Source organism: Meriones unguiculatus, chromosome 21 (genome assembly GCF_030254825.1).
Source record: "Meriones unguiculatus strain TT.TT164.6M chromosome 21, Bangor_MerUng_6.1, whole genome shotgun sequence".
Classification (NCBI taxonomy): domain Eukaryota; kingdom Metazoa; phylum Chordata; class Mammalia; order Rodentia; family Muridae; genus Meriones; species Meriones unguiculatus.
The window spans coordinates 55,884,151-55,902,518 of NC_083368.1; the positions used below are offsets into that span (position 1 = coordinate 55,884,151).

The 18,368-nt window shown below is 45.2% G+C and overlaps 1 protein-coding gene across 1 annotated transcript in view; it reads left to right on the forward strand.

Moving 5' to 3' along the window:
* Window positions 1-18,368, forward strand: part of Snd1 (staphylococcal nuclease and tudor domain containing 1) — a 399,985-nt gene that overhangs the window by 51,351 nt on the left and 330,266 nt on the right. Inside the window, exon 10 of the mRNA XM_060374009.1 lies at window positions 6,294-6,407. Within this exon, the coding sequence (XP_060229992.1) occupies window positions 6,294-6,407 (114 nt within the window). The remainder of the gene's footprint in view (window positions 1-6,293; window positions 6,408-18,368) is intronic.

Sequence of the window (18,368 nt, forward strand, 5' to 3'; positions counted from 1 at the left end):
ACTGTCTGAGTGGTCATTTATGAAGTACATGTCGGAAAACTTGAACAATGCACACAGATTGGCTTGCTTTCTTACTTTGTTTTTTATCACTGTGAGAAAGTTCTCTGACAAAACAGTTTTTGGAGAAAGAGCACATGGCTGAACACACAGCCGGTGGATGGGAAGGCTAGATAGTGGGAGCTGGCTAGGTAGTGGGAGCTGGCGAGGTAGTGGGAGCTGACGTGTTGGTTATGTTGCATTCGCAGTCAGGAAAACAGTGGAGGAATATTTGTAGCATTCACTGGCCTTCTTGCTTAGAGTACTAAAGTCTTCCATATTCTAGCCACAAAGTATTTCCAGTGGCCGAGGAACTGCACAGTCATGTTATCACAGCCACATCCCTGCTTCTGCTACCCATCTCTCTCCTGGCTTCTTTTTCTTGCTGTGATGAGGCGCCCTGGCTGAAGCAGCTACTGGGAGGTTTACTTAGCGGCAGTGCGTCACGCAGGAAGCTGTAGCTGCAGAGCCTGAGGGGCCTGGTCTTACTGTATCCACAGTCACAAAGGTAACAATGAATGCGTGGGTCCCCATGCCCGGTGCCCCTCTCCTCCTCAGTGGGTCCAGGGCCAAGGCTGGTGGTGGCGGTGGTGATGGTTCTGGTTTGGGATCTTGTCACCGCAGTTAGCCAGTCTACTTAGACAGATGCCTTGCAGGCGTGCTCTGGGAGTCATCTCTGGGTTGGTTCTAGATTTTGTCAATTTGACAACAGTATCACACATAGTCTGTGCACCAATTACATACAAATTTAGGAAACGCTGCATTTTAAAAGAAAGCAAAAGTAATCACATTTGAGATTTTGATAGGATTGTGTTAAATTTACAAATTGATAAAATCAAACCAATAAACAATGCAGCAAAAATAGTATTGACATATCGGCACTATTAGATCTTCTAATTCATAACCATGGGATGTGTTTCCATTTATCTTCCTTGTCTAGCATTTTTGTCAGTGTGTGTGGTGAATGTGTGCTGTGCCCGTGCAGGCCAGAGGGTGACTCATCACAGGGAAAACAGCCAACCAGCGAACTCCTGGGGTGCGCTTTTCTTTGCCTCCCAGGCCCGGGATTGTAGACCTGTGCGGCCACACTTAGCTTTCTGCATGGGTGCTGTGGGGGCAGGGGTGAGCTCAGCTGAGGTCCTCATGCTTGCACTGGCACCACTTTGCCTGCTAAGCGCTTGTCAGGCTCCCGCAACAGCACTTCATAGTTTGCACTGTATGTTTTTTCACTCCTTGGCTGCTGTTAAGCATGTTGCTGCTGCTGTTGGGGATGGAACTCAGATGTTCCTGTTAGTGCACAGAAACAACTGATTTTGATTCCACTGTTTTAATTCATTTGTTGATTTAATACTATTTGTGGAATCTTTGGGTTTTCTTTATATATGTCTTGTAAGCTTTATTTATCAAAAATATTTAATTTTTTATTATTCTCTTAAAATTTGTATGCCCTCTATTTGTTTTTTTAGCCTAATTTCTAGATTTGTGCTGAATGGAAGTGGCACTTTGATAAAATTTTAAGCAAAGAAACTTAATGTTTGCTGTGATCTCAGCTGGCCAGCATATTCTCCTGCAGTCATACAGACACAGCAGAACACAAACACATGAAAACTTTGTCACTTGCCTGACCTTTCTAAAAGCCTACATGAGGAAAAGAAAGTTGAGGAGCTGGTTTGGACCACTAACCTCTAGTGCAGCTAGGCTAGGGCTCGGTTAGAAGATTTCATCAGCAGGTCAGTGTGCATATGAAAGTTAGAAAACTCGTAGGAGTATTCTTAGAATGGTTCCAGAATGGATAATGCCAAAAGCCCATGTGTTACCATCCATTGCCACCCCAGTCTCCTTTAGTATTTTATGTGAGCGTGGTACATTTGTCATAATTAATGAATCAGTATTGATATGTTGGTACTAATTAAAGCCTTTATTTAGATTTCTCGTAATGCCTTTTATTTTTGATTAATATTAAACTTGCTTATTTTGCCTTCTTTCAGCCTCTCAGACTCTGCTTGTTTTCCTTGTGCCCTAGCTCGTTTAGAGGAGCAGTGAGGTAGTTTGTGGGATGTTATCCACAGAAATTGTATCTGACACGTGGTTTCCTCTTACTGCATTTTGCTTACTGCACAGTGTGTGTCTATACCCAGTGTTTTATGATTTCTTCCATGTCTCTGTAAACAGTTGCTTGTTATCTCTGGCAGTATTTGGTTGTACCAGGATATTGTTGTGATTTTAAAGCTTTTTTTAAAGCACGATTGATTGCATTTGTACTTTTGTGACAGACGTGCATGATCCTAGGGTGCAGGAGAAAGGCAGCTGTTAAATCAGCGAGCGGAAGGGCATGTGTTTTATTTCTGATGGCCTCATGACAGGGCATTCTCCGGTCATCCCTGGAGAAGCCCTGTTTGGGTATATGGTTTCTTTCTGTACCAAGGTTGGTAGCAGCGTTAGAGCTGCTTCTGGGGTGTCTGGGTAGCTGTTAGAGGGTGACTGTAGCTCAGAAGGCTGTTGCCAGGCCTGGTCATCTGAATGCTGCAGGGCTCTAAGAGGCCAAAAAGCAGCAGCCCCTGGCCTCACAGTGAGCGTTGTGGGGGCCAAACCAAAGGACCATGGTTTCTTTCCCCTGACATAGCTTTGTAGTTCTCTTGACTGTTATCTTACCATCAGGAAACCATTTTCCCTTTACTACTGGAATTTCAAGTGATGCGGAAGGAATTGGATTTAGTGCATGTAATCTTGAGTCCAGATGGTGACTTGTTCCTTATAGATTTCTGCTCCTGAGCCTTGGGTGAGCTCTTGGTGTGTCTGTGCGAGGATGACTTGGTTAGAGATCTCTAGCTTGTCAGGAAAGCGAGCAGTGGGAGCACACTTTAGTTATCTTGATGAAAAGCTCCCTGAGAAATGTAACTATTGAGGTGTGATCTATAACTGAGCTGATGAGCAGGCTCTGGATAGGAATCCATTCTGCATTTTGCTTACTGCACAGTGTGTGTCTATACCCAGTGTTTTATGATTTCTTCCATGTCTCTGTAAACAGTTGCTTGTTTTCTGGGCAGTAATGACACAGTTTACAGAGGACTAGAACCCCTCCCCCCAACACACACATCCTTCCTTCCTTCCCTCCTGCCCTTCTTCCAAAAGCTAAGCCTTGTATCCTTGGCAGCGTCGGAGTGCACAGCTCTGAAGAGGAGGTTGCTAATCAGGGATATGCCAAGCAGAGAGTCTGGTGCTGTGGCCTAAAATTTAAGCTTCAAGAATCCATTTGCTGCTGTCGCTAACATGTTCTAAGGGGTGACGAATGCCAGCCTTGTCAGAGAGGATGCTTAGATCGTCACATTCTGGAGCGGAGGGGAAGGTGTGACACTGTGATACTTGCCCTGGTGTCCTTGCTCTCTGAGCATGTCTGCGTGCCAGGACTGTCCGTGCTTTGATATGAGGAAGTTCTGTATAGTTTTGGCAACTGACATTTTAATAAGAGTTAGTTTGAGTTTGAGAGTAAGTATAGATCTGTCTAAGAGTAAGGTTTTGGAAATATTGTGAGATGTACATACTTGAGATGACTGAAGATTACCTTATTTTCCTTTGGAAGCAGTTACTGACTGGCTATAGTAGCTATTCTGCTTAATATGGCTTAAAGGATGTTTTTTTCTTCTATTTGGTTTGCAGTTAGAATAGCAGAACAGCTACACCATGAAGCTCACGCCCCTCAGATGTTCTCTCACCCATTTTCTTTCCAAACACGTGAAGGACTTTGAAAGATCAAGACATAGTCACTGAACCTTTCCAGTGTGGGCCTGTTCACTGTTGATAGCTTTGGGAAGGTAGTCTGTTAACATGAGATTTTCTTGGCTATAATGTGTGTAGGTGGTAACAGACATAAGCATTTCTTGGTTTCAGTAACTGAATCTATATTTTTATTTCTATCTTCTAGACAGTATATAAGTACCTTATGAGCTTTTGTTTTGATTTTAATTGCTGTAGGAAGCTTTTGGATTTGGAGGGTCTTGTATCTTTTGATACTGCTGAGTTCTGATAACCAGCCCTAACCATGGTTTGACCTCATATTATATATTTTTATTACCGCTGATCTTCAAGTTTCTCTGGCCAAAATTATTTCTGGTTCTGACTCTGGGTTTTAGGGTTTAGCTCTCTTGACTCAGATCATAGGACATAGGAAATGGTTATGTGCATTTGACACTGACTGCCACTTTCAGAGTTGCAGGTTAATCTCAATGTACAGTAGACAAGGGACAATTTCTAATTTACTTTAGCTTGGTTTAGCCCCTTCATTAGCTTTCTGACCACTGGCCCTTTCTCCACACTGCTTCTGTTACTGCTTTCCATTAGCTGCTGCGAGTTCTGTTGTGCATATTTTCTAACTTGCTTTTGCTTTTTGCTCATTCTTAAGATTGTGCCTTCGAGCAGTTTTATTCTTTGTGGTGTGTGACTGGCTGTTGGATGTGAAGTAGAGAATAGCTCATTTGATGCGTCTCCAGACAAATGAGTATGCTGTGCTGTACGCAGTCTTAGGCCTCCAGGAACTAGCCTCCTCCGAGACACTTCCGAGTGCGCCATCGCTCACGGCAGCAGGCATGTGCTTTTATTTCATGCGGAAAAGAAGAGAGAACTTCCCCAGTCTTTCCTTCCTGTGGCAGATGACCTGCAGTTCAGCCTCCTGGTGGTTCCTGATGGGGCCTAATCGAAGCATACAAGAGTCTGATTTCCACTCTGCAGATGGAGTGGATGGTGACAATATTTTGTAGTCTTCAGCCAGCTTTTGTAATGCACGCTAAGGAAGCAGAGGAAGACCCTAAGCAGCCTGGCAACAAGGGTCTGCGTATAATCGGGGGAACTGTTGGCTGCTGCTCAGGCTCGGGTCACCGCGGTGGCCCAGTGTTGCCCAGTGTGAATGGTATTTCGGTCTGCACACCAGTGCAACGTGCTGACCTTCACAGAGAATACCCGTGCTTTCGCCCTTCGAATAACTATCCTTGTATCCAGGACTGAAAGTTAATCCTTTTCAGCCGAAAGTAGGGTGCAGTGTTCGTGATTTTTGGTGTCCAAAACCAGACATGTCCATAGTAGCATTCTAAAAAGATAGCTTTTGGAGTAGCTGAGGTAATACTTTAGCAATTTAATATTTCTGCCTGGGAGATTAACAGCTGAGCAGCTTCTTCCCTGAGCTAAGAAGACAGTTATTTTTGTCCTCCACTTGTCTTTGATTTTTCTGCTCTCCATTGACGCATCTTATATGGGCTCTCTCTAATGAAGTGAGAGTGGTTCCCTTTTCTAATCCAACCCTTGCTTCTTTCACTGGAGTCATCGAGTTGGGATTTTGATTTTTCGTTTTAAATTTGCATCAAGAAAATTTTCAGTACAGATTGGACTTTGTGTGTGTGTGTGTAAGTTTTTATTCTTATTAAGACAAGGGTTTTTACTGCCTAGCCCTGGATGTATCATTTTGGATACAGTATAGCCCTTACATTATAGCCCTTACCAGCCTCAGGCTCAGTCAGGCTGCTCTTGTCTCTGCCTCCTGAGGGCTTAGAGTACAGGCATGATTCATTGCATCTGGCTCAGATTTTCAGCCCTTCAGTGCAGTGCTCGTTTTTAAACTCTATTTAGGGTATTTACGTCTTTACCTCCTTCCCCCAACCCTAGTTTGGAGCGAGGGGGTTAGTGGGGAGAGGGGCTGCAAACCCCTTTACATCTCCAGGCTGTTTAGGGTCAGTGGGTTTTTTTAGGGCTATCCCAATCTCTGTCAACAGCAAACGCAGTCTCGTCCAAATCTCTGAGCCTCCAAACTGCTACACCATCCGTTTTTGGTCTCTTCAGACTGCTACGTGCCACATGCAACACCTTCTCTTTCTGAGGTTTACATCCTCGGAGCCCTAGGCCATGCCTCTCTGTGCTGCACGTGGTAGGCTATGGCCGTGACTACACCCCACATGAGACATATCAGCTGTGGACAAACTAAAGCCAACGAAAATCCCACACTTGAGATTAAAACAACATAACTGAGTTTTTAAAGAAACCAAGACTTCTATTACACTTCAGCTGTTAGCCACAAGAGATAAAGACTGATCATCTTTATGAATGAAACAGTATCTGTCTTATTGAGAGGTCATTCTAAGGTCTTTGGGAATTGATTATCGTGCATTTTCTCTGACTTTGTTGCTTTCATGTCTGCCTGTGGGGGCTTGGCTTTTTGATGTGTGGTGCGGACTGTGGAAGCCAGCTTCAACCTTCTTGTCCTCTTCCTCCAGGTAATGCAGGTTCTGAATGCCGATGCCATTGTTGTGAAGCTGAATTCTGGAGACTACAAGACCATCCATCTGTCCAGCATCCGGCCTCCAAGGCTGGAGGGAGACAGCACACAGGTGAGGCCGGAACCTCGTGTTAGTGGCCTTCCTGTTCCTGGACAACTTCTGGAAGGAAGGGCTTCTCAGCGGTGTGGGTTAGGGATAAGCGTCTGCCTGGTGGAAACATGGCAGCAAGCAGCCATGCTGGCAGGAGCTGGGTGCCGTGAGCTCCTCTTGAACTGCACGCAGGGAAGTTGTGGGTGGTGGGAATGTGCACACATGACTGGGGTTCTGAAATGTCACAGTCCACACCTAGTGACGCACACCTCTCACGGTGCCTCCTAACCCCCATAGTAGTCCAGCCAGCCAGACCAGGTGTTCAGATGCATGGACCTGAGGGCCCTTTTTCATTGGAATCACTCAGGAAGCAATTGCACTTCAGAAGGAGGGAAGAAGTCAGAATAGTTCAACGTGATACCCACATGGGAGAGGATTAGTCTTTGAAATTCTGTAAGCATTAGTAAGCCTTTACATGCAGCCCAAACTGTAGTTTGCCTCTGCTCTGTTCCATCTCAAATAGTTACTATCAGCACTCCTCTCCAGGGGCCTGGAGAGTTGCTAGGATTAGGGTATGGGAGAGGGTGGGCGAACTTTATTTTCGAAAGATGCTGTATTTCTGAGAGAATAACCTGGAGATACTCTATTTGACTTACATAGTGACAGGGCCCATTTTTGATGGTCCTGTTGGCTTGGTTATTCCTTACAGTTTTGCTCCTGGGGAATTGAATCTTTGTGTACGTGCTCTTAGGGGTAACCTGCCCCTCTTGTAGTGCTGCTAAGTGTATTACCTATTTTGTTTTGTACTGTCTGCTGAGTCTTTGGGCAGATTAAGTGCTTGTCTGACCGTATAGTTTGAGTATGTATGTCAGTTCTAGTAATCGTGCTTTGTATGAAATTCCAACAGGAGTTGGTCTTCAGCATATAGGAAGGCAGTTTGTGGCAAGAGTTTGTAGGGAGAAGGATTGAGGTTGATTATTTTCTTGGGTTTGGTTCTATCTTGCTTTTAAGGCCATCCTTCTTGCTTCTATTATTTCCCTCTGATAACGTGTTTATGTTGTCTGGTTATAGAATTAGGCATTTGGGTTGGGGAGAGCTAGTGCCAGATAGCAGGTTTTAGAAATTAAAGATCATGGTTGAAGTTAGAGTTGTGGATTCTCTACTGTTTTATTTACTTCCTTTGTGGTTTTAAAGATGTGCAATTTGTTCGTCCATTGTTTTGTGCACACATGTGTTGTGTAGTGCATTTACAAGCTGAATTCAAACCCTGTTCCCATTTGTGAAGGAGTTTATAGAAAGCCTGTAAGAGTAAAATCAAAATATCATGATTATCTTTTAAATCAGATCATGCATAAAAAACACATACAGCATGGGTGATTTCAGTGTCTGGCCAATCAGCTCATTTGCTCATTTACTGTAGAGGAGGCAATTTAATGTAGCAAACAGTATTGTGGTAAGGTTGAGAATTTAAATGCATGAAAGCTTAGAAATGCCAAAATGAGGTTGTCTCAGTAACTGTGGCTGTGCCTCATTGCACAGAGTCAATATACATCTCCAATTTGATCAGGATTGGGAGTAGCCCAGGATTTTGCATCTGCCCTGCAGTTGGAATTAAGGTTCCCACAGCAACCACAACTTTGAAGTTCTTGAATGTTAATTTTTATGTCTGCATTATTAGCCAAAGCATTATGTTAATATAGACTATGTGGCTAGATTTTAAGTTTTTAGGGGGTGGGCATGTTGAGCTTAGGTAGATTAACAGGTTTTCTGAAGAAGGAACTAACCTACTGAGAACTCTTTTTTTTTCTAGATTAATTTGGAGCTCCTTAGCTGGTGACAGGTGTTTTCTCTTATCTTAGTGGCTGATGGACAGTTGTTGCTTTTTTGTTTTTTATTTTCCTAGCTCAGACTAGATTCTGATTATACTATTTCTTGTTTCCTACCAAAATGAGTTACCTCGTTTCTCCTGCCCAGCCCCCTTTTTTGTTCACTCCTGAGATCTTACTCCATTTTAAGAAAGTTCTAAGTAAGGCTTAGCTATAAAAGTCAGCAGCATATGGCTTTTGAGAGAATGTGGACTGATTGTCATTATTTTGTTCACTGAATTCCTCTGGAAGCATGTAGGAATGGATCCCATTAGAGACGGGTGGTAGCACCCCAGCGTGTTGAGGAGGGTAGCCTGCAGGACCCAGGTGTGGCCAATCTGGCACTTCCCTCAGAAAATGTTATACTTGTACTCAGGCAAGAAGCAAGCACAGGAAAGGAAGGGCGCTCTACGCCTGTAATGCAGGCCACACAAGCCATTTACATTTGTTGTTTTACATTTCAGCTAACTGCATTTAAAACTAAAATATTAGCTTTCATATGTATTTGGTAAAACAGATCCAAAATATATCAACATTTAATAAACAGTAAAACATTAATGAAGTTGGTTTAGATTTTACACTTACACCCATGTCAGTTCTTTCCAGCATCATTCAAGGTTGAAGGGGCTGATGGACGGGTGTTGATTCTTTTGTTTATCTCATGGACAGCACAGATCAAGTACCTGAGGTGAATGGGTTAGTCAGTACTTACTGGCTGCCCAGCACTGTTCAGAGTTCTCGTGAACTCTGAACTTTAGTAGGTACACAAGTAATTTCATTGCTATTAAAGCTGTACAAAAAGTTTAAAGTTTACAGAGAGTGTGAAATCTGAAAATTTCTTTGAAGAAATGACATTAAAGCCTGAAGGGTTGTTAGAAGTAGTATTTAGAAGGTAATTTTGGATGTGGAAAACACTGATGATATGAGTCAGGTAGGTTTGGGGGAACCAGAGGATGGACAGCTACAGGGGAGAGAGAGTGTGTGTGAGTGGCTTGCCACCTGTGTGATGGGTAGGGCCAGGACATAGAGATGTCCATGAACATCTCAGGGCTTTGTGTTGAACTTCACACTGTTTTGCTTATCCGTGACTTGCGGAGCTGATAGCTGGAGGCTAGACATGAAAACAGCCGGGTTGGTCATTAAGCAAGGGTCTTGTGGCAAGATTTTACAGTATGTTTTAGGTTTTGTCTTGAGGAATTTTAAGCTGAGGAGAACGGTGCACGGAGACTTAACTGTTATGTCAGTGATTTGATTTACAATATATGAAAGTAATTTACATTTGCACAAACCTGATCTATAAGGAGTAGTTTTGGATTTTCTTTGGATAAACCTTAATTGACTAAGCACCCAGGAGAGAATGTGTGAAAAGTGAGAACTGTAGCTGTTACTCCAGTGGTTGCTCTTGGTCCTGGAGGATTCCAAGTATTTGCCTTTCTCCTTAAAGAATCCCCCTGTGCTCTTACAAAGAACATGAGATTCTCTTCTACATTTATTCTAAAGTTAACAAAGATTTACAGTATGGGTGCAGGAAGGAACCTTGTCTCCAGTTCCCAGTGGTGCCGTAATTTATATAGATGTGTGAAGCCTGGGCAGTAGAGTCTTGGATTTTCAGTTTCCCTTGCTACTTTCCGATGTTTATACCTATGACAGGCAGGAAGCCCAATCAAGTATTCAAGGTGGAAGCAGGCATAGTGGCACACATTTTTAATCTCAGCATGTGGGAGGCAGAGGTAGGTGGATCTCTGTGAGTTTGAGGCCAGCCTGCTCTAGTAGACTTCCAGGACAGCCAGGCTACATAGAGAAGGGGGAAATGTGTGTGTGTGTGTGTGTGTGTGTGTGTCTATTTTTAACTTTAAAAAAAGGTATTCAAGGCAGAGGTGTTGGGGGCTAGTAGCTGTGCCAGCTCATTTGGTATCTTAGTGCAAGTTAGAAAGTGGTGTCCCTCCCTTAGGAAGCCTCAGGTCAGTCAGTCCTTGGCACGCAGACTAGAGGCTGAACTCAGCTCCTGTTCTGTCTTTGTCCCTTTGGCTAGATGTCCTTGTGTAAGATGCAGCTCGCACAAGGATGTGTTCCTGCCCTAGTTAGAACAAGATCTGGTAGACTCTCCGAGGAAAAGGTGGTGTATTTTTGGGAGATGGGGAGTGGAGTGGCCTTGTGGTGGCAGAAACACTGACGGCTTGAGGATTATTTGTGGGGAGGGTGTGTGGTGGGTGGATTGTGCAGGGCCTTGGGGCGTGCACTTGGGAAATTATCTTCTGTCTAATTACTTTCTTGAGGGTCAGTGGCTTGAAAATGGAGAAAGGCATAACCCAGTAGCTTATGGTGTGAGCCTCCTCTAAGCAAAGGAACTGTGTGGGAGAGGGAGCAGATGCAGGAGCTGAGGAGGCAGCTGGAGCTGACAGGACAGCAGTTGTGGGTATGAGCACTGTGATAGGCTGGCCTTGGAGCAGTTCCTGACATGGGGTGACCTCCTCCTGAGCTCCAAATGAAGACCCAGTGGGGTTGGGCTGCCTTTTAGAAAAGTATGGAGCCAGTTCTCACAGTTTCTTTTCTTTCTTTCTAGAAATTTTAGTAGCCTATCACTTAAACAGATCTAAAAATTGTCAGGGTACACTTGGTCCTGTCAGTGACCAAGTGAGGTGTGGGCCCATAAATTGGTTATTTTCCTTTTTTTTCCCCCACCATCTTTTAAATGTTACAGGAAGACAAGGTTTTGCCCAAGGCTAACTGTATACTTTCTCCTCCCGCTCTGCTTACTTTCTAATTGGAGCTGGAGGAGACACTTAAGACACTGATCTGAGCATCTTTTTTTCTCCCGGGGCATCCTGTATTGCCAGAGCAGATCCCGAGTTCTGACTGAAGCTTGGGTTGGTGGATGATGTGATGGAGGAATAAATGCAGGAGCATGTGGTTAGCATTCTCTCCACTGAAGGCATGCAGAAGCCTTCAGGTGGGTGTGCCTGCAGGTTTACCCAGGATGAATCTGCTGTGAGCTCTTGAGATGGGACTCCTTCAGGCTGAAAGCTTGCTTATAACTCACACATGTCACTCTTGTGCCTGCACAGGCATCGGCGGTTCTCTAAAGGCAGAGTCTGCTTTATCCAGTTGTTTGCCAGGAGGAAGTGAGCGCTAAGTCTTGGGGAAAGGCGCTGGCTTTTCCGAGCTGCTGCCTTGAAGGAGACAGTACATTGTGCAATCTCAGGGCTTCCTAGGGAGCTCTTGGCTTTGATCTGAAACTGGAAAGCCTAGTGCTCCGTAGCCCAGAGCTTGCATGGGCTTTGTGTTACACTTGGAGTGTTAATGACAAAGGAAACAGCCCCCAGGCATCCAATGAAGGGGCTGACTTATTCCCCCATGAAGTCTGCTCTTACAGTGCTATTGTAGTTTCTGGCACAGGGAGACAGATCTAAAATTTACCTCATAAACAGGTACATCCTTTGCCCAGCCTCCAGGTGCTTTGTGGATTAAGTTTGCTTTTGGTTGTTGAGTCTTTTTCTTGGTTCCTTTTGTCACATGTCTGGCTCTCCCTCTTCTCCTTGGACTCTACCTCTGAGCTTGGCACTCAGGACAGTGGGGAAACCCAAGGGTAGAAGCTGGTAGTCCACTGCTTTTGGTGTCCGTTCATTTCCATTCCCTGCCTTCGAGCCTTCGCCCTATGAGTTCACCATAGAGGTTTTTTTGTACCAGGGGCTGTAAACACTCAGACCTGGGCAGTGAGGGGTCTTCTTAATCTTGTATCCTTGCTGCCCTTACTTTGGGTATCTCTCTCAGGTCTGTGCCACCTGGGACTCTTGGACAGGCAGTTGATAGAGAGGCTCGGCAGGCAGGTGCATTACCCAAGATGCCCTGGGGTTCCTAAAGGCTCTTGGTCAGAGGCAAGGCTGACTTGGGTTCTGGTAACTCCATCTGTTGTGCAGGAGCCTTTGTGCTTTGCCCTTTTAGACACAATTACAAGCGGGTTCTCTGTTTATTCCATCTAGTTTTGACTTTTGAAAGCAAGATGACCAGTTGCTCTGGGTCCTCAGGCAGACCATGTGGCCACTAGTGTGCATACCAAGGGGAAGTTGTGGGGTTGGGGTCCCCAAGCAAAGTGGGTAAAACCAGTGAACCCCCTGACTGTGATCTCAGGCGCGTAACTGGGAGCATGAGGCAAACAGCAGATTAGAGAGGGACTCCAGCTCGGCTTTAAGGACCTTGGAGACAAGCAGAGGCTCTTTGAAATGGATATAGCATTTCACCGGTTTCCAATGGAGAGATCTGGGGACTGCGGTAGTGTGATCAAAAGGCATAGACTGTGTCAGAGCGCTGGCAGAGGCATTCTGTACCCGTTCCCAAATTGTTTGATCTGGGCATCTTTGAGAGAACACTTGAAACCTCCTTTATGGAGGGCTGAAAAAGCCTACTATCAGGAGATGATGGCTGGGGGTCTTAGCCCAGCTTTAAGATTCCAGAATGTGAATGCTCTGCTTTGTGAGCTCAGCGGCCAGGTGCCATCGCGCACAGTGTTGCAGTGACCTGTCTCTTAGCTGGAGAGGTCACCGGTGGGCAAGCCTGGCCCCTTGTGATGAGGTCAAGACACAGAGCATCTGGGCAGAGAGCAGTAAAACATAGACTCCGCTCTTGTGTCGGGGCATTTTAAACTGGAAAAGACAGTGTGTGCCCGTTTTGCTGCATTCGGCCTGCTTTCTTCTCCCTCTCACAAACTATAGTTTCTTTTTACTCCTTGAGCCAGAGATCCCCTTGCCTCTTTCTTTCAAATCATTTCATGGGATTTTAACAACCTCCTAGGGTTAATCCTCTGAACTATGTGCATTTTCCTCTTTCAGCCCATCTCTCTCTTCTCTATTCCTTTAATCATCACTATCACATGGTTTTACATTTTCAACTTATCTAAATCTTGCTCATGCTGTTTGCTCATGCTGTGTGCTCATGTTTCTTTCTGCTTCTCAGTCCCACTGAGGTGTAGTAATTCTCTGTTGTTTCTGGAGTTGGTGGCACCATCACTTACTGTTCTCTGGCCTCTTAATGTGCCCTCTGCTGAGGGTAGCCCTCTGTCTTGCTCTGATTCTTAAGAATCCTGTTAGGTCAGAGACTGCTATACACACAACCCTTTCCTTCTCTCCAACGTGCCATAGCATTTATGTGCACGCCTGCTTTCCACTGTGAAGTCTGAACGCAGCTGAGACCAGGGATGGCGTTTCTCATCTTTATCTCTTCTTTCAGAATCATGTAGAGAGTACTATGAACGTAGTAGACAATTATCAAATGTTTAAATCACATCTGCTGAGGCATAAGACTTAATTCCATGTATTGCTTTAGAGTGGGCATCATTTTGCCTGCTCTAACTCCTCTACCAATCCCTGGACTGCCTCTGATAGGCCTTTTCAGCTGCAGCCCATGTCCTGGGTCTTAAGTCTGAGGAGGTAGCCTTTGCCTCCCTCTTTACCCACTTCCCTCCTAATTGCATTGCTTGTTTTGCTGGGTAGTTTGCACCTGGTTTAGATTTTTGCAGCTACTTCTTTTCCCTGCCCTGTTTCAGGCTAGTTTCTGCCATTGCTTGACCAGCCTTGGCTGTCTCCCCGTAGCTTTCCCCTTAATGTTTTAGCACAGTGTAAGCTTGAGTTGAATGCACCAAAGGGGTTAATTTCAGGTTTTAAGTGTCTTTGAAGATGGGAGATGGGTCCCTTCTTCTAACACCTCTGCTCTTTCTTGGACTCTTTCAAATGCCTTACTCTGGGCTATGTTAAGTCATTGACATCTTTAGGTGTACTTTTTACTCAGGGCTATTTTTTCCCCCTTTCTGTTGTTGACCTTGTTGGTTGTCAGATTATTTCTTTGCTGGAACTAATTTTAAAATCAATTAGAGAGCTTTTCCCGTCATCTTTCTCTCTTTATTTATGAGGTGCTGATTGCAGAACTACCTACACTGTGTTTAGATAAATTATCTTTTTTTTTTTTTTAAATGTAACATTTATATTCAAGGCAAGTTTAGTGCAGCCATCCAGTGCTTTGCATTTTTGCAGGCCAGAGCTGTAGACTTCATTCCTTGGTGGGCTAATTAGCTTTGGGCTGGAAGCATTTTGTTCTGTTTGGAAACCAAATATTTAAGTTCCTCATAGACTCTGTGGTCCCAAGAAATTATTTTTATTAACAAGATGTCTATAATTTTAGGGGTGTGTGTGTGTGTGTGTGTGTGTGTGTGTGTGTGTGTGTGTGATAGAATGTGTGTGTGATGAGAGTGGGTGTGTGTGATGAGAGTGTGTGTGTGTGTGATGAGAGTGTGTGTACTGGTCACAGGTGGACCTTGGATGGAATGAGGGATGATGGATGAAGCAGTAGTGCTTTACTCCCACTGTTTTCAGCAAAGGCTTCTCAGAGCTGAGACTAGAAAGGGAAGCTGAAGGACGCAGATGCTTGCTTTTTTTCCCTAGCAAATGACAGGCCTATTGGTTAGGCATATTTTTGGTGTCACTTTTCATTTTAGCCTTTCTTTGAAAATCCGCAGTCATTTTATAGGGTGTTCACATTTTATAGTTCTTAATCCACCCACTGCTATGCCAGCTGGCTGGTTTGGGGCACGGACGCCTTCGCCCTGCTCAGTGTCTTATTATGTCCACCCTGGTGTAGGGCTGCTTTCCATCAGGACCTGTGAAGTTTCTCTGTGGAGACGTTCTAGAAACTGCACGTTCTTTACTTTCTCATTTCCTGGCGTGGAGTCAGTTTGTCCTTGCTGTGCAGTGTGGCGCACTCAGTAGGGCTGTGCAGTGTGGCGCACTCAGTAGGGCTAAGCAGAGGCATCACAGAATGCAGAGGCATCTGATGGGTCTTTCTGGTTCCACACTGGTCCTCAGAGTGTTGCTTCTGTTAATGCAGATTCTCAAGAATCTACATATTGGATGCTTATCATTTCTAGTTTCTGCTTGCTCGCTCTCTTTCTTCTTTCCCTCTGTCTCTATGCAGTTTGATTTTCTGGGTCAAGTAGATTCCTCATTCCTTTAAGTCTGTTGCAGGCTAACTGCCTAGCATGTAGTTGGTACTCAGTTATATAATGTCTGCTTGCATTCACAGTTGTAACCCTTGTTCATAATCTTTGGCTGCAGATTGGCAGAGCCCACCGACCCTTAACTGTGATTCTGCCTTTTGGCCACCAGAAGGATGTTTTCTTGATGACCAGGAAGGCTCTTTCCTTGTGTGGCTGCCTTTTGTAAGGTGGGCTGCAATTAGGAGACAGCCTCCTCCTTATTCATACGGAGCCTGCTTAGCATCTGCTTCTCCAGCTGGATGGCTAGTTTTAGAATGGCTGGTGTGCAAGAGCTGTAGGTGGAGCTTTGAAAGGGATTGCTGATGTGTGGCTGGGCAGGGCTGCCTTGTCAGCCTCCTGCTCTCCAGGCTTTGTCTTGAGGCCCAGGCATGAGTTGGGGCCAGGCTGTACTGTCTCCCCTGCTCTTACTGGACTTTCGCTGCAGCTGATGGGAGGGAGCACATTGTGTTCTTCGTGGCAGATTGGCAGACAGTGCTGTGTGCTGGTTTGACTGCGGGGATATCCAGAATATTAGGCCAGTTAGCACTTTAACAGGAGGGAGACTAGCCATCGCTCAGAGCATCTTGCTTGATTCACTTCTTATTGCTTACAAGGAGGAAAGAAGTCACCCTAGTACTTTGCTGGTCCCTTCGACCAGCCCAGTGGTTTCCTAGGGAATGTCTGAGTTCCTTCCTGCCACTTGAGCCACCTTCGAACTGTTCCATCAGAGCAAGACTGTGGCTTGCCTGGTAGATTGCTCTAGGTTTCCACCACCTCTGTCTGAAAGCTTTTAGCCTCACTTCTTCCTTCTGTCCTCCAGTTCTCTTCTGAGGAAGAATGATTGGTTCTTTTCACTCAGGCATTCCTGTTTGCAGGTGAAGTTACTGTTAGGTTGTGGTATCTGTGAGTTCTGGGAGATGCCTGTTCCTCAGGGTAGGATAGCATAAACAGCAGCTAGATTTCTCAATCCTAGAGAATAGATATTAGTTTCTGATGCTGTGAAGGAACCTGACAAATGAAAAACTTGGTGTAGTAAAATTGCAGCCACTTCCCCCAGATCACCCACCAAGAAATGTGTTCTGAGGGCTGGAACCACAGTGTTCAGCTCTGTCGTGTTTTTCTGGGTCAAGAATATGCTCCCACATGCTCATGTAAGAGGATGCTCTCCTGGTTGTCCCCATCCCAGGGCGGGGAGATAAGGGACTGACTCTCATCCTGACTCTGTTCTTTCCCTCCTTCGTTTCTGCTAGAAAGTTTGTTTGCAGATGTTTGTGCATGTGTGGGTGTGGGTGCCTGCTCCTGCCATGTTGTTTTCTTTTGCCTTTCATTTGGATCACCTTCCCCGCCCCAGGCCTGGTGCTTTGCATCTCCTCTTGCTGTTGTCTGTCCAGGAGTTCCCTACAGGAAAGAGGAGCCGACATCTTGGACTGGAGTGAGGAAGCGCACGGACCAGGCAGCCTGCCGATCTTGTGCCCTGTGGAGTGGGCCTTGCAGAAGAGCTTCTTGCATGTCTTGTGTGGCTTTCAACCCTTGGTGCTGTTTCTGATGCCACAAGGACCTGCTGTGAGTTCCTAGTGTTGTTAAATTGCCTCTCCTCTAGCTGCCTTGCTGGGGTGCAGCCAGAAAGAGCAGCTTCTTGAACACGATTCAGCACCTCAGAAAGGGGCTACACCAAAACTGCTGTCTAGTTTTCTTGAGCAACAACATTTAAATTGCTTGTTTAGTGCCATCTTGTATTCTAAAAACTACATTTGTGCAATTTAAGAGAGATTAGTGTCCTACTTCTGGAATTTAAATCAGTCGATGTCTTCATGGCTATATTCTCTGGCTGTTATTTCCAGATATAGGCTTAAGGAGGCAACTTGTTGAGACAGGAAGAGTCTTGCTTTTAAACAATGAGTGTATAGTAAGGCAGAATGGGTCCTCCTGTTTGAGACAGGGTCTCACTGTGTAGCCCTGTTCTTGAACTTTCTATGTAGACCAGGCTGTCCTCAAACTCACAGAGATCCACCTGCCTCTGCCTCCTGAGTGACAGGCTGAAAGGTGTATGCTACCACACCCAGCTCATGTCAGCTGCTTTAGTGTCAGCCTTCACACTTGACATCTGGTATTTGGTAGGAGGTGTCAAAGCTGTGGCTGTTAGAAAAGGTAAGCCTTGCCTTGTTGGTGCCTCTGGGAGGGGCAAGCCTTCAGCAGCTTTTACTTCTTTTTTATAGGTGGCTCTTCTAGCTACTTTGGTCTTGTGTTTTTTCTTTTTGAGGGAAGGTTTTGAACTCCTGACCTTTCTTCTCTGGCCTCTCAAATGCTGGGGTGATTTGTGTGGTTCAACTCCTGACTTTTCTTCCTGGCCTCTCAAATGCTGGGGTGGTTTGTGTGATCTTTCCCCTCTGAATACCGTCCTTCTTTCTTCCCTGTTGCATGGTCCTCATTACTAATGCTTCTGTTTCCCTTTGCTTCCTCTGCGTTAGGTCCATCTTGGATCTGTTGCTTGATTGTTGCGGGCTGGCCTGGCCAGTGCAGAGGTGTGCACTTCCTGTGGTAGGCGTTAGAGCTGTCCGATTTTTTCATGCATCATGACACACAGAGGCCATAGCATGCTCAAGGCAACGTGCTGACTCTCTTATCCATGTATGTGAATATGGTTGGAGTCTGTAGCTGAGGGTTCCTGATCCATGGAGTCAAGCAGTTGTGCACTGGAAAAGTTTGGCAAAACCCATGCATCTATATTCAACATGCACTGTTTTTCTTGTTCTGAGAGTCAAATCCAGGACTTCACAAATGTTTGCATTATTTTTTAAACAAAGGAGCATACACATAATCTCTAGCCCTTTACTCCAGTATACTTTCCTCCCTGTGCTTGTGTGTGTGTGTGTATGTGTGTGTTTGATAGGGTGTGTCCCGTAGAGCCAGTCTTTGGACACTGAGAGTTCTCAGTGTCTTGGTGGCCCTGAACTGACCTCATGTTCTGAAGCCGAGGATTATGGACTCTGGTATTTCTGGCTGTTCTTTGACCTTGCCATATCTCTTTTACCTCTGTCCCTTTCCCTGCCAGAAAACTCATGCCCATATGTTTGCTTCTAAGGTATCCCCTGATGC